Source organism: Anabrus simplex, chromosome 1, assembly GCF_040414725.1.
Source record: "Anabrus simplex isolate iqAnaSimp1 chromosome 1, ASM4041472v1, whole genome shotgun sequence".
NCBI classification, from domain to species: Eukaryota; Metazoa; Arthropoda; class Insecta; order Orthoptera; family Tettigoniidae; genus Anabrus; species Anabrus simplex.
Genome location: NC_090265.1, coordinates 548,667,337 through 548,683,447, shown reverse-complemented (window position 1 = coordinate 548,683,447; position 16,111 = coordinate 548,667,337). Strand labels below are relative to the sequence as shown.

Here is a 16,111-nt window from a genome sequence, read left to right as displayed (position 1 = left end):
TTTATTTTAATTTAATTTGTCTGTCCACCACCATGTCTCTTTTCCCTTAACCTTTACCTTTACCTTTGTTTTCCCGCATACCTCAATTGCTGCTTCCACAAATGTCTGTCTTAAATTGTCCCACTCTTCTTCTCCACTTCGTATTTCCTTGTTAGGCAACTTCCTTTTAATCCAATCTTGGAATGCCATTCTTTTTACCACCTCCTCCAATTCCCAAATCCTGATCTTTGGTTTCTTCTTCAGTACAATTTTAGGGATTTTTACTTGTTTTAATTCCACAAGTAATAATCTATGATCACCTTCCATACTTTTACTGGGGATTGTCTTCGTATTCATGATGTATCTTTCCCATTCTCGGCCTGTTGTTATAAAATCGATGAGTGTTCCATACTGTCCATCCCAACTATATCGGCTGATATTATGGCTATTCCTCTTCATAAACCATGTGTTCTTTATTATCAGGTTATTTCTGATACAAAAGTCCAACAGTTTCTCTCCATCTTCATTTCTATCGCCATACCCATGTGGGCCCAGAACATTCTCATATCCTATTCTATTAGTTCCCACATGGGTATTCAGATCTCCCATTATCATGATCCCATCTCCAACAAAATGTGCTCCCAGTTCATTGAGGAAATAATTTTTTTCTTCCACGCTACATCCTGTCTGTGGAGCATACACCTGCACTATCTTCAGTAGTTCCTTGTTTACATGTATGTGCATTATTATCATTCTTTCATTTACATACTCAACTTCAGCTACTGGTTCAACATTCTGATTCACTATAAATCCCACTCCATTTCTTTTCTCTTTACTGTTATCCATCCAGTACAAGGTGTACCTCTTTCTTAGTTTCTTTATTCCTTTCCCTTTCCATTTTACTTCACTTAATCCCAGGATGTCAAGTTTTTGTCTCTCTATTAAGCCAATCAATTCATTTTCCTTCCCATTCATTGTTCAAATATTTATTGTTCCAAGTCGGGTTTTGTTCTCTGATTTAACACTTGCATGAACATCACCACTACATCACCACTATCCAGAGACTTGTCAATTCCATATCCATTTTTACACTTCTATCTGAGTCTTGTATTATAGTTGAAAGCAAGTACAAATTTACTCATCTGCTGACCTGCTAAGCCTGACGCATCTGAGGATTTTCTTTCGGGGTTTACTCCCTTAGCCTTTGAAGATCCCTCTTCTCCACAAGGCAGTGGTTTTCCCTTCTAATTTTCCCCAGAGAGGATGGGTTGCCTCATCCACCATCTTCACCATCCCGAAAGTCTCCTTCTCTGACTAAGATGTTACACCCGCAACGTGGATGCGCCAACAAGAATTACTCAAATGAAGGATAGGGAAGGTGACACTGTCTCCCTTGAGCCGGGTTAATGGTTGTGTATGATGCCACAACCAATAGCAAGGTTTGTAGCATCAAGTTTAATTCATGTTCAGAAGAACATATAAAATATATATGTTGTGTAAGTACATGAATATACACTAAATCTTGATGCGCAGTGCGTCACCAAGTACATCCCCATTTTTCCATTGTGATGGTTTGGCGCTGATCCAATAAAATTCTCTCTTAGGCCGAGAAGAAACTTTTGACATCGCAAGAAGTAAGTTAAACTATAAAATTTGCTGGGCAAAGTATCTTTCAGGGATTCTTCTTGTTCTCCATGAATGATCTTGCAAACAGATAGAAAACTTGTATAACCTGAACTCTGACACTGATTTGTCCTGCCATGGTTCTACTAAATTTCATTTTAGCGTTCTCGACACTTGTCATCGATTCTTGAAATGGAAGTCCAATGGTCTCTAGTTTTGTAATGTTCTCTGCAATACAAGTAAAATTGCTCTCAATGTATGCAATATTGGGTCCTGGGAATTGACCTGGGAAAAGTCTTTTTGATTCTGGCAAATAGGAGTGAGATGCGTCATTGCAATCCAACTAGCAACAATAACATAAGGACTTGGCAAGCTTGAGTTCTCTAGCCTCTCTCACTTCAACTCCAAGCACATAACCTACAAGAGGTGCCCCTGTTAAGCCGATCAACCCAGTGGAAGGTTTGGGTACCCAACCCCAGCGGGAAACTGGGTTGGCGAGCTGATCAGTGCAGGAGGATCACAAATCCGTCATTGAAGCAGGTGTGGTGATTAAGCTTCACACCCTTTAAGTCAAATGATGAATGAAATTAAGGTTAATAAATTCTCCGGAGGTAAAATATTCCCACAATCGGATCTCCAGGTGGAAGCAGCTTTGATATCTCTGAAACAAAGATCTATTACAAAGAAACCTCAAACATTCAATGTCTGTACCTATAACTGTCGCTCATGGCTAGGTAGTGACAGACTAGAAGAGATTGAAGAACAATTTGGGAAGATCAACTGGAGTATTGTTAATTAATTCATTTAATAAAGCACACGCACAAATTTATGCTCAGACTTCAAGCCATTCAGATTAAGAAGTTGAGTCCTTTTATGCAAGCCTTGAAAAAAAATCTGTGAAAAGGGAAGAGATTGTCATTTCCAACTGATTATTGTTGATTTTAATGCAAAAGACAGCACCTATAAACTTGGCGACTCAGTGGTGGGCAACTACAGGATTGATGACAGGAATGACCGAGGGGAGAGACCAGTCCAATTTGCAGAATATACTAACATGCCAATAATGAACATGTTCTTCAAAAAGCATCCTAACCGAAAATGGACAACATGGAGAAGCCCCAACTTCAGTGTTAAAAATGAGATAGACTTTATTCTGTCAAATACGCCTCATATTGTGAAAGACGTCTCGGTTTTAAACACATTCAATACTGACAGTGATCATCGACTTGTAAGAGCAAGAATTGAAATCAATGTAAGAGATGAAAGAAAAAAAAACCTTTTAAAAAGGAAGAGAAACGTAATCACTCTCAAAAGTTTAGAAGAAAGCAAATAAGAATTCCAAAATGTCATCCAAAGAAAGTTTCAGGTAAGAAAGGAAGAAGACCTAGCACAAATGTTAGTTGTAAGTGCACAAGAAGTAGGTGGCTTATGTAAGAATAACGAACAACCAAATAAATTCAGTGACAAAATCAAAGACTTGCTACAGAGGAGAAGAGAAATGAAAATTCAAACTGATCGGGACACAATAGAATATTCTGAGCTATGTAAGACCTTAAGAAGAGAAATGAAAGCTGATATACAGAAGTTCAATGAACAAGTTTAAGAACAAGTGTAGAGAACAAGACAAGTTTAAAGGCAGCTAAATGTAAGCTCACCGGGCGAGTTGGCCGTGCGGTTTGGGTCTCGCAGCTGTGAGCTTGCATCCGGGAGATAGTGGGTTCGAACCCCACTGTTGGCAGCCCTGAAGATGGTTTTCCCTGGTTTCCCATTTTCACACCAGGCAAATGCTGGGGCTGTACCTTAATTAAGGCCACGGCTGCTTCCTTCCCACTCCTAGGCCTTTCCTGTCCCATCGTCGCCATAAGACCTATCTGTGTTGGTGCGACATAAAGCAAATAGCAAAAAAAAAACAAAAAAACAAAAAAAAAGTAAGCTTACAATTGGTAAAAAACACTCTGCCACTTTCTTTGCTTTCTCTTGTGCTTACAAGTTCCTAGAAAAAATATTTTTTTTTACCTCACGCATCTCACTGTTAGCCTGCTTTCAGTTTGTTACCAGGTTAAACAACCAATGCAATGCATCTGGCCATTCCAGATTTGGAGAAATGATTGGTGCTATTGTATAGAGCTAAGGTACTCAGACCTACCATATTTCACAGACAAAGGGTTGGAAATCCCAATTTTAAAGGAACAAATCTCCTAAGCCAGGGCCATCCAAACAGCGCTCCCCGAGCGCTGGTGCTCTGGCCGTGCTCTAAGCCAGTGCTCCGAGTGCTTTGGAGGAAGGTAGTTTCAGTAGTGGTGGGAGGAGTTTGGCTGGCTGAGAGAGCAGTCGATCCATCAGTCGCTAGTCTAGTCTACAGTGACACCATATGTATATGTCTAGTCTAATTGGCTTTGTTGACAGCGTGTAACTAAATCAGTTTCGCAGTTGTCATGACTGAAAATCATACCAAGGAAAAAAAAAAAAAAAAAGGAGTGGTGAAGCAGCAGTCTTTAAAGCAGAATGGAAAATTTCATTTTTCTGTATGGCTTATAAAGGGCATGCCAAATTTTAGTGTGTCATCGAGATTTAATGTGTTTAAAAGCACAATTTGGAACGGAACTACAGTGCCAACCACAGGGATGATTACGGTGATTTGACAGATGCCAGTCGCCAGTTGAAGTTGCAAGAATTGAAAGAAAATTTCAAGCAGCACAGTTTTTTAAGTATTATTGTTTTAATTTTTAAATGCTTGTTTACAAACGGGAATGAAGAAATGATTGAATTATCTGAAGAACACTAAAATTGTGACTTGCCATATTTTTGTCTGACAAGAGATTGATGAGAGTGAGGTTGGTGGACCCATTTCACGAACAAGCTACAAATGTTCGCCGCGAATTGGCAAAGCTGGGAAACCTTTCACGGAAGGGAATGTAATCGAGGAGTGCCTAATGGATGCGGTGGCATGTATTTGTCCTATGGAGCTAGGTGAGAAATTTGACAAAATCTCTCTTTCTCCTCAAACTGTGGCTTGCAGAATAGACGATATGGCCGTTGATATGAAACAGCAATTAATGGAGAAGGCAGCAAATTTTGTATCCTTTTCCATCGCCTTCGACGAATGAACCGACATTGCAGACACAGCTCAGCTCATTATTTTCATTCGAGGGGTGGATGACGATCTTCGCGTCACTGAGGATTTCCTAGACTTGGTAGCTCTCAAAGACACTAGTACCGGTTTTGATATTTTCCAAGCAATGGAGGGTGTTTTTGAGTCAATGGTATAAAAATGGGAGCGGTTGATGAGTGTAACGACGGATGGAACACCTGCTTTACGTCGTCTATGCATGGGGTTCCTCATCTATGTAAAATTAAAAATGGCTGAGAACGGTAGTACCCTAATGGTGGGGATCCAGTGCTTGATACACCAGGAGGAAATCTGTGCAAAAGTCGCCAAGCTTAAAGACGTAATGGGTACAGTTGTGCGAATGGTAAATTTTCTTCGCTCCCATGGACTCGCGCACCATCAATTCAAAGAGTACCGGGCGAGTTGGCTGTGCGGTTAGGGGCGCACAGCTGTGAGCTCGCAATTGGGAGATAGTGGGTTCGAAACCCACTGTTGGCAGCCCTGAAGATTGTTTTCCGTGGTTTCCCATTTTCGCACCAGGCAAATGCTGGGGCTGTACCTTAATCAGTACCTTAATTAAGGCTACGGCCTTAGTGCAGACAGTGCTCCACAGCTATTTCAATTAGAGTTGCTTGAACTGTAGTGCAATGTTCATCTTAAAGACCACTTTCTAATGTCACGAAGTTTAGAAGAATTTTACAGCGGCTTTCCGCAAGAAGAATACCCCCCTTTTGCATAAACATACATGTAAAGTTCTGTCAATGTTCGGCTCAACGTATATTTGTGAGTGTTTCTTTTCGGTTCTTAAGCTTACCAAAAGTAAACATCGTGCAGTGATGAGCGATAAAAACTTGCGCAGTTGTTTAAGAATAGCTGTGTCAAGAAATATTGTAGGCCTACTCAATTTGGAGAAGATTGTTTGCTCCAAAAGTAAAAGCTCGTAAAAATGACTGCGCAAAAGTCACTCAAGGTTTGTACTATCTGTTCATATTGATAAAATTTTGTTGAATTTTCCTCTCAGATATGTTCAAATTTCAGTTTTGAATAAATCATATTACTGTATTCTTTACTTAACTTTTGATTTCGTTTCCTGCATATTCCATACATCGGAGTACCTTTCGATTTGTGTATGCGGCATATTTGTTAGGGCAAAACAGCCCTATCAATATCGTCGCTTGACCGGTAAAAGGTTGTATTCCACAAAGCTCTTCCTATCAATTATTCTCCTTAAGACTGGTCATGCCTCCCAGCCACGTATGGATATGCAGTCCATCAGAACAAATTTTGTTGTTTTCATTTTCCTATGCCCATGTGTAAAGGAAAATGAACCTTACAGTACCGTACTGTAGGAATGTACGTTTGCATTACGTATTTACGCACTCCTAGTGTACAATGCACGTAAGGTTCATTTTCGTTTAATCGTCGACATAGGAAAACGAACACAACGGACATTGTTCTGATGGACTGTGTATCCATATGTGGCTGGGAGGCGTGACCAGTCTTAAGGAGAATAATGGATAGGAAGAGTACTGTGGGATACAACGTTTTACCGGTGAAGCTACGATATGATGTCAACAAACCCACAAACGCCGTCAGACGCACGACTGTACGTACGTATCTAGTCTGCGCGCTCCGAACATCATCCTTCTGTCTCAGGTCTCCTCGCTGCCACAGTCTAGTTGTGGTAGGGGAAGGAGTGCTAGTCTGATTGCCCAGTGCTCCCCGGGCGCGGGCGCGCTCTCGGAGTGCAATGGCTGGACGGCCCTGTCCTTAGCCAACTTTATAGCAACGTAAATATTTTCTATATGAAAGGATGTTCACCAGTTATTTTACTAGAGTCTGAAAAATAAAACAAAGTGGAACAATTTAAAAAACATATTTTTTTGAATAATTACCTAGATATGTATGAAAATGTTACATTTTCACATAATGTGTAAAACTATAACAAAATAAATAAAGTTCCTTCTTGGAACTCTTGAAGTTCTAAACTGAATGCTTAATTCAAAAATTATCGTAAATTAATTAGAGTTCACTGTTGGAATAATTAATCAGTTTTTTTTTTTTTTTTTTTTTTGCTAGTTGCTTTACGTCGCACCGACACAGATAGGTCTTATGACGATGATGGGACAGGAAAGGGCTAGGAGTGGGAAGGAAGCGGCCATGGCCTTAATTAAGGTACAGCCCCAGCATTTGCCTGGTGTGAAAATGGGAAACCACGGAAAACCATTTTCAGGGCTGCCGACAGTGGGATTCGAACCTACTATCTCCCGAATACTGGATACTGACCGCACTTAAGCGACTGCAGCTATCGAGCTCGGTATTAATCAGTTTGACTCATTATGAAAATAAATAAAATTCACTCTTGAAGTTCTAAATTGAATGCCTAATTCAAAAATTATCATGAATTAATTAGAGTTCACTCTTGAAATAAGAAGTAAAATTGATATTACTCAAGTTCTAATTCACTGGAAAAATGGGAAAAAGTTCTAACAAAATGACTAAGTTTCGATTGCATTCTGTAAATGTCCTTCAAAGTTCTTTCCACTCGTTAGCAAGTTCGTTTGAGCTTTGGAGTAGCTCTGGTAAGACTTAATATTACACTGGCTTTATGTGTAAAATTGAAAGTTATTTGTAAAAATGATAGTTACTTCAGAAATTGAAAGTAACTTGTGAACTTGAAAGTCAAATTGGAAGTCACTTGAGAAATTGATAGTTACTTGAAAAATTGAAAGTGACTTGTGAACTTGGAAGTTAAATTGGAATTCACAGTTCATAAAGTTCAAACTGACTGTTCTTTAAACAACACAGATGCATATCACATTTAAGTTGTTCTGGATCTTGAATTTGCTGGCTCCGTCTGACTGCGTCCTCACAACCCCATAGTACCACGTATCCACCGGCGACTAGGAACGCCATCACCACATATCCCGCGAAGATACCACGTTCCCACGATGGAAGTTCACACGATGACATGGGTGGTCACTTGGTGTGTTATAGCACTGTCGGTTCATTATTAACAATTGTAACATTCGCAGGGAAATTTAACGTAATGATATTTGAACCAAGGTTCCACTTAATAATGCGATTGAACCGTCACTGTCCAACTGCACAAGTTCAATACGCCAAATGTACTGTATTCCCGACTGTAAGTTTGAATACAGTTTGTGAATTCTAAACAGAGACTATACATGCTATATCACACATGATAATGTTGTAACGTTCAATTACACAGTCTATGTTTCCTCACAAGAAGTAATGGGCACGTAATATTAATAAAACAGTCTGTACTGCCTATCTCGCACACCATAAAGTATTAATGCTCAGTTTCACAGTCTATGTTCCCTTACTTGAAATAATGAGCACATAATTTTAAGAAAACCAAACCAGACCAAACCAAATACCATGGCACTACAGCCCTTGAAGAGCCTTGGCCTATCAAGTGATCGCTGCTCAGCCCGAAGGCCTGCAGATTATGAGGTGTCGTGTGGTCAGCATGACGAATCCTCTCGGCCGTTATTCTTAGCTTTCTAGACTGGGGCTGCTATCTCACTGTCAGATAGCTCCTCAATTCTAATCACGTAGGCAGAGTGGACCTCGAACCAGCCCTCAGGTCCAGGTAAAAATCACTGAGCTGGCCAGGAATTGATCCCGGTGCCTCCGGGTAAGAGGCAGGCACGCTACCCCTGCACCACGGGGCTGGCATAATTTTAAGAAACAGAGTCCTAAATGGCTGGTCACTTGCAAAAGTTCAAATACCTAAATCTGTCTCATCAAATTGTAAGTTTTGTTGTTTACTGATAGTTCTCTAGCACATGGCACAAAAATAATATGTCCCATTGAACAAAATATAACACTTGTGTTCTCAAGCCAGCAACGTAATATGTTAAAATGTTTGAATGCTTTTAAATAAGTCCTTTGGAAGTGGACGAAAAATTTTAGGGTATAAAGTTACCTGCTGTCACAGTCAAAGTTCTCACTTAGGCCTGCCTCGCTGATACCGAGTTTGAAGTTGCAGATGTTCGGAACTTGGCACTCCATGCACTAAGTCAAATCATACTCGCCGGGACTACATCATGCAGCAGACCTCCACTGGTCTCTGCTGTAGGTTGCTGTGTGTTGTTGAGTCTCCAGTCTGGCTTTTTATGCAAAACTTGACCCTGAGCGTGAACATCATGGGTATCATCTGATATTTTAACATCTTGATATCTCCATAAATAATGTAGCTATCTGCTTGAAATTTGAGTGCAAGGTATTTGTTATTGCTAGCTATATGATCCCGTTGTCCATTTGCTGTTATCTCATCAGGAAATGAAGATAGAAAAAGCTTCTAGAATATTCCTTTTTGCAAGCAGGCCACGTGTTCGGTGACGTCGCCATCGTTCCTTGGCAAGCTGCAGCCAAGCTTGGTAGCACCATGTGTTGTGTCACAAACTACAAACGTGCACAATTTAAACTTATGAAACAGGTCTTGCGGTTTCCAGTTCAATTACGGGCAATTGCAGGTGTAACTGGATGTTTCCTGTTTCAATATATATCTGAAATTTCATACAGAAATAAGTTAAATAGCATTTTTGACATTTGGACTTGTTACTCTGCTGAACAAATGAATTACTTTGTTTAATTTATGTTTTTTGGTGTAAAAAGAAGAATTTTTTGGATTTCACTCAAGAAGATTCGGAACTGGATACTGGGAACAAGGCTGGAAAAAGTGACTCGCCATTGACTTGGTTTGAGATTGAAAATTCTCTGAACAGTATGAGCAAATGCAGATCACCTGGCCTTGATGAGGTGAGCTCAGGCATGATTAAAACTGCTGGAACTCATGGACTTCAGTGGCTACGGTATTTAAAGTGATGAATGCTGTGTGGAATGAAGAAAAAATCCAGATTGACTGGACTAAGGGTTGTATAGTCCCCCTCTTCCAGAAAGGAAATAGATGGATATGTGGCAATTATAGAGGAATCACACTCCTGTCTCATGGACTTAACTTGATGGAGAAAGTGATAGAGAAAATATTACAAAAGATCATTCTACCACAGCTTGAGAAAGAACAATACAGGTTTTGAAGTAACAGATCAACAACAGATCTCATATTTGCTGTTAGGATGATAATGGAAAAACATTGGAAAAAGGGGAAAGAATGTCATCTTTGTCTTTCTGGACCTAGAAAAAGCCTGTGACAGCATACTGAGGTATAAAGTTTGGGATTGGTGGAGAAGGAAAAATGTTCCATTATCTCTCACCAGTAAAGTAAAAATGTTGTACAAACACTGCCAGAGCTGTGTAAATGGCTATTCCAACCGGTTTGTTACAAGTAAAGGAGTGCAACCAGGCAGCACTTTGTCACCTCTACTATTTATCACAGTGATGGATGAGATAATAAAAAGAGGGAAACAGCACAGCAAGAACATGGCATTCAAGGCATTTGCATTTGCAGATGATGTGGTGATTTTGGGAGGTAATGAGGAAGAAGTTCAAGGAAAGATTAATGCTTGGAATTATCTGGACTTAAAATCAGCCTTAAGAAAACAGTTGTTATGACAGTCAGCAGACAAAAGTCAGGAGCAAATATTACATTAGACAGAAATTGCAATAAGTTAACCACTTCCTATACCTTGGTAGTGTTCTGACTGAAGATAACCGATCAAATGCTGAAATCACAGACAGAGTTCAAAGAGGAGTTGTCCTTTACTATCAGGTTGGAAGCCTTCTCTGGGACAGCCAGATTCCAATACTAGCCAAACAAACACTTTATCAAGCTTACTTCTTGCCCATAACAACCTAGGACTTGAAACTTGTACCGTCAAGGCAGAGATAAAAGTAGATTCCAAGCTGCAGAAATGAAATTCCTCTGGACAATGCTACAAAAATCAGGAGAGATAAGGTCCACAACGAGAGGATTCAAATAAGAGAATCATTATGTGATACCATAATTAGATCAAGACTGAAATGGTATGGCCATGTGATGATTTGGAGAAAACCTTAGATGGTAAAAGACCTAGAGGCAGACCTCGAAGGAGATGGTTCAAACAAGTCAAACAAGATCTAGAACATAGAGGAGTGGAGTGGAACCAAGTACAGGAAGAAGAATGGTACCTGAATCGACTGAAGTGGCGAGTGCTCAAACACCGCATCTGGAAGACTGGAGACTGTTAACTGATGATGATGAAGTTGTACATTCTGATCCACCGAGACAACTAGGAGGCTAGGAAAAGATATCAACCCATGCAAAGAATAATAGTTGAATAGTACAAGTAGAGGATCAATGGAAAGAAGAGATAAGGATGAATAAGAAAACACAAGAAGACAAGGACATAATACACATTATATTCACAAATTGCCATGGGCTATCTCGTCATACAGTCCATTTGACCTCCTGAATCCAGAAACCTTGCAGACATCTTGCAAGTTGAGCCTCACTGGATTGGTTCATGATTGATGATCATCATTCACAATTCTTCTGGATCAATTTCTTCTCAGCTCCTGATTTGGCCAACTCTTGTTCTCTTCTGAATTCGATGGTGTCCTTTGCTTTTCACTCCCTTTGTGGCCGTTCCTTTTCTTTTACTGATACCTTTATTTTTTTACCCAGTTGTACTTCCTTTTGAAACAATAATCACAATCAGTCTCCTCTGTTCTGTTCATCTCATTATATTTCACTTTAAAATTACAATGATCACAATTATCTCTCTCCTTTACTCTTACAATGTTTCCTTGTATGCCATTCTTGTTATATATTATTGAGTGTTATGATTGTGTTCAACAGTGATGAACATTGTAACCAAGCAACAGAAGCGTTGCTGGTGGATTTTCTTTTTAATCTCTTCATTTCAATGGTCCAAAAGAGGTAAATGTATCTGAATAGATAATATCTACATCCTGCTATTCAGTATCAGATGCTCCTCAGTTCTAACCTTCGCTATCAAGAATCAGTCTATTATGAATATCTTCATTCCCTCCTCCTCAGTCTTTTATCCTGTTCCAGAGATAAGAATAATATTATGGACTGCCAACCAATATCTTACTAGCGGTCCATCCCAACTTCACACAGGAGCAAAATTTCTGCTTGATGATGATGCTTGTTGTTTAGAGGGGCCTAACATCTAGGTCATTGACCCCAAATTTCTGCTTTGGCCTCTGTGTGTATGTAGCTTAGTGCAGCATTTTCTCAAAGCCTTTCCTGCAAAGTGCCCATTAGCACACTCCTTTCTCCCCATCTGATATTTAAACAATTCATGCATTTTCACTAAAACAATGATAACTCCTATACCATAGATGCAAATTACATACAGTAAAGGGTACTTTTCACTTAAATAGCTTTATTGATGTGAATAAGGAATTTATTTTGATAAGGATTAAGTGATTAATCTCAAAATATGGTTTCTAATTTTAAGGTTGAATTTTTACTGCAAACTATAACATACTTGTAAAATCTCTTTTTGAAGGCTAGCTTTTATTGACAGTTATATACTGTTGTGAATTTCTTGTACTTTTATTTTAATATTCTACTTGGGGTCTTATCATTGACATTTTAGGAAGGAAAAGCCAATAAAGCACTCAGATGGTCATTTATTCACTGACTTCTTCACTAAAATCAACACTTCTTGGCTTTCTTTAGTTTTTTTTTTTTTCTAGGGGCTTTACGTCGCACCGACACAGATAGGTCTTATGGCGATGATGGGATAGGCAAGGCCTAGGAGTTGGAAGGAAGCGGCCGTGGCCTTAATTAAGGTACAGCCCCAGCATTTCCCTGGTGTGAAAATGGGAAACCACGGAAAACCATCTTCAGGGCTGCCGATAGTGGGATTCGAACCTACTATCTCCCGGATGCAAGCTCACAGCCGCGCGCCTCTACGCGCACGGCCAACTCGCCCGGTCCTTTAGTCATTGATCGATGTTTCATACACCTAAACCTCCTCAGTAATGGTGAAAACTGCATTAAAATCCGTGTGGTGGTTCTTGAGATTAGCGCACACAAAGATACCTACTGTGGATTTCATTTTATAATGCATATAGATTAATATCCTGACCACAAATGCTTCTGATGCATTTAAATTTACAAAAAATATTTGAGGCGCATGGTTCCAAAATCCGCCTTATCCATTTGTTATGAACATTTCTTAGCTTATCTCTATAGCTCATATGATTTAGCATCTTTTTCAACAAGAAAACTGTTCCTAAACCTGCTTTGTCTCCATGCATATCTAACACAAATTCAAGTGATATTTCCAAAACCCAACTTATCCTAAGATGTTTCCAAAATTTGCCTTATCCAAACAAAAAATCTCAAATAATACTCTGTGAAGTAAACATTAGTACAATGTTTATGATGTTCCCATGTTCACGGTGTGTTCTTTGAAACTGTTGGCAATGCTATTCCTGATAATTTTGTGCCAGTTTATCACACTATGGTTGACACTGAGTTTAATCACTGACATTCATATCCTTCTATATTTTTATATAATTCAGTTAAAATTTTTTTTTTCAAAGATCATAAATAATAAAAGAATGTTGATTATAATATCAATTAATGATGAAAATTATCATTATAAAGTTTTAGCTACATTTGCAAACCGCACCCTCATCACGATGACAGTTCCAAAACCCTCCTTATCCAATGTTGAGTTCCAAAACACACCTTCTCCAAATCTTAATTTGTAAATATCTTCCTTATATGTCACGAATTGTATGTAGCTCTTCAATTATATCAATACATGTAAGTACGTTGATATAATAAACATGAATAAATACTTTTATTTTACTGAAGATGAGCAAGAAACATTTTTTTTTTTGTCTCCTGAAAAATTTGCTAAAATGGATAAGGTGGATTTTGGAACTGTGCACCTCATTTCATTGTTTTAGTAAGAGTATTAATATAGTGCATGTTTGATTAAATACACATGACTTAAGATGAAGTGTGCTATGTTTCCTGGTATAAGCTAGAACAAATTTGTTATTTTCACTGACTCGTCTCAGTCTCATTCTTGGCTTTGACAATATGAAAGTGACTGGGATGTCAGGGATACTAGTAATGCCATTCCTTACGCAATCAGTCCCTGTTATATATGGTGTGAAAATGTTGCCCATGGGGTCAGCTGGTGTGTGCATTTCAGTGGGCTTGGCAGACTGATATGTAATAGCAACTTCTGGCTTGGCAAGGAAAGCAACAGGAAATTACCTTACTCCTTGTTTTCTTAGTACTTCTCGTCAGTGATGCCTGCACCATCTGTGATGGCTGAAGGCAGAGCTGTTGTGGATCTAACCAGCCTTCAGCCTGAGTACTCAGCATACAGATGGCAGTAAGCTGGAGGCTACAGATTGTTATTTTGTGATCATTGGTGTAGTCTGGGAGAGTTTTCGATCACAGTGTACAGAATTTACTATGGAATGAAGACTCATTAATGAAGGCTAAATAAATGATGTACAAGGCATTTTACATGCCTCTTATGCTGTAAGTGACTGAGATATGGCCAGTGACAAAGAAGGATGAAAACCAAACATGGGCTGTGAAAATGAAATTTTAAGAAGGATCTTACACAAGATAACAAAAGAAAAAAGTTAGAAATTAAGATAGGCTATTATTTAAGACAGGCTATTTAAATACTTTATGTTGGATCCACTTTATCAATACACTTTTAATGATTGAAAATGATTTATTCTATCATACGTGTTTCAGGAACCTGTTTCTTTAATAGACATACCACTTAGTCGAGCAGCTCGTCTCCTTCCTCCCAAGTCTTCTCAGCACAAACTTTGCAACATTTTCATAACGCTACTCTTTTGTCGGAAATCATCCAGAAAAAATCGAGCTGCCTCTCTTTGGATTCTTTCCACGATCTGTTATGTGTTCGTTTCCTGTTCATAGCTCTGTATATATGACTTACGCTTGTTTCTTTTCTTTCTGTTACTTCATTTAGTTTTCGTTTTTAACATAAGTGGATTGATTCTATACCTCTTATGCTATAAGCAACTGTGACCTGGTGAGTGACAAAGAAGGATGAATACCAAACACAGGCTGCAGAAATGAAATTTTAAGAAGTATCCTACAGAAGACGGTCTCTAAAGCCAAGAAAAACGGCCAAGAGGATTCGTCGTGTTGGCCACATGACACCTCGCAATTTGCAGGCCTTCGGGTTGAGCAGCGATCGCTTGGTAGGCCAAGGCCCTTCAAGGGCTGTAGTGTCATGGGGTTTGGTTTGGTTTATTCTACAGAAGATAAAGGGAAAACAAAATGAGAAAGATGTAGAGTATTATAATTATTGTTCAAAATGATTTTAATCAGGAAGGTTGTGCAGTAAATTATTTATTTGAGTAATTATATTACACTAGTGTTTGTGATTGAATGTTTCCAATTGAAAATGTCATCATTATGCATAGTTAAACAAAATATTGAGTGTACTACTATCTCAGTACATTTCCAGATATGATATGATTATCAGTCAGTAGAATCCAGCTCCTTAGAAATAATGAAATAAAAAGGCTTGGAAAATAATTTTAATGAAACTAGAATCAGTTAAGTTGGACAAATTTTATATCATATCATTATGATTGCTATCCAGACAACACTGATACTATCTTTGGTGCACTTTTTGTGTAGGAAGAAGAAGAACGAAGGCTGAAAGCAGAGTATTACTTCAGCAAATGGTTACAGTTAAAGAGAGAAGAGAAGAAGAGGGAAAAGAGCATGTTATCCAAAACAAGGTAAGTTTTAATCCTTACTATGCACCTCCTGTGTTTTTACCACTTTCAAATCCTAGAATTCAGGTATGGCCTGCGTTAGATGGAAATATTAAATAGATATATTGATCATCCCCAGTCTAGAAAGCCAAGAATAACAGCCACATTTGTTGTGCTGACCACACGACACCTTGTAATCTGCAGGCCTTCGAGCTGAGCAGTGGTCGCTTGGTATGCCAAGGCCTCTCAGGGCTGTAGTGCCATGTGGGGGGGGGGTATATTGATCAGAAAACTATTTAGGTCTGTGGTTTTCTCGACTGGAAAGATGAAGGGGATATGATAGTGATTTCTCTTCTTTGCTTTAGTGTACTTCCTCATTTTATCTGCATAGTACAATTTAATTTCATCAAAGCAGTCACCATGGGGAACCTAGCTGAGTCTGCTAATTTTTCCACATACTTGTGCAGGTTCTTCATTTTCATCTTTTCTATTCAACTTTCTTTCCTCATCTCTTGTACTTGTGCAATCCTGGACAGTATTTAGGTTTACAAAGCCTAGAGAATCTTTTTTCTTTCTTTTCATTTCCATGGCTTTCACTCTTCCGTTTCTTTGCAGATACTTCTTTTCTTTTCCTTTTCCTTCCTTTTTCTCTTCCAATTAGAGTTAAGAGGGAATGATTATTTAGATGCCCTTCCCTTTTAAAAAGAAAATCACAACCACCAT

At 38.9% G+C, this 16,111-nt stretch overlaps 2 protein-coding genes across 4 annotated transcripts in view; one reads left to right on the top strand and one right to left on the bottom strand.

Moving 5' to 3' along the window:
• LOC136857125 (uncharacterized) overlaps positions 1–16,111 on the bottom strand; it is a 341,551-nt gene that overhangs the window by 200,303 nt on the left and 125,137 nt on the right. The window lies entirely within an intron of this gene.
• The window catches only part of LOC136857123 (microtubule-associated protein 9), a 275,941-nt gene that overhangs the window by 219,697 nt on the left and 40,133 nt on the right, over positions 1–16,111 (top strand). For all 3 annotated transcript variants that reach the window (XM_068225067.1, XM_068225065.1, XM_068225066.1), the window contains exon 5: positions 15,309–15,412. In XM_068225067.1, coding sequence (XP_068081168.1) covers positions 15,309–15,412 — 104 coding nt within the window. The remainder of the gene's footprint in view (positions 1–15,308; positions 15,413–16,111) is intronic.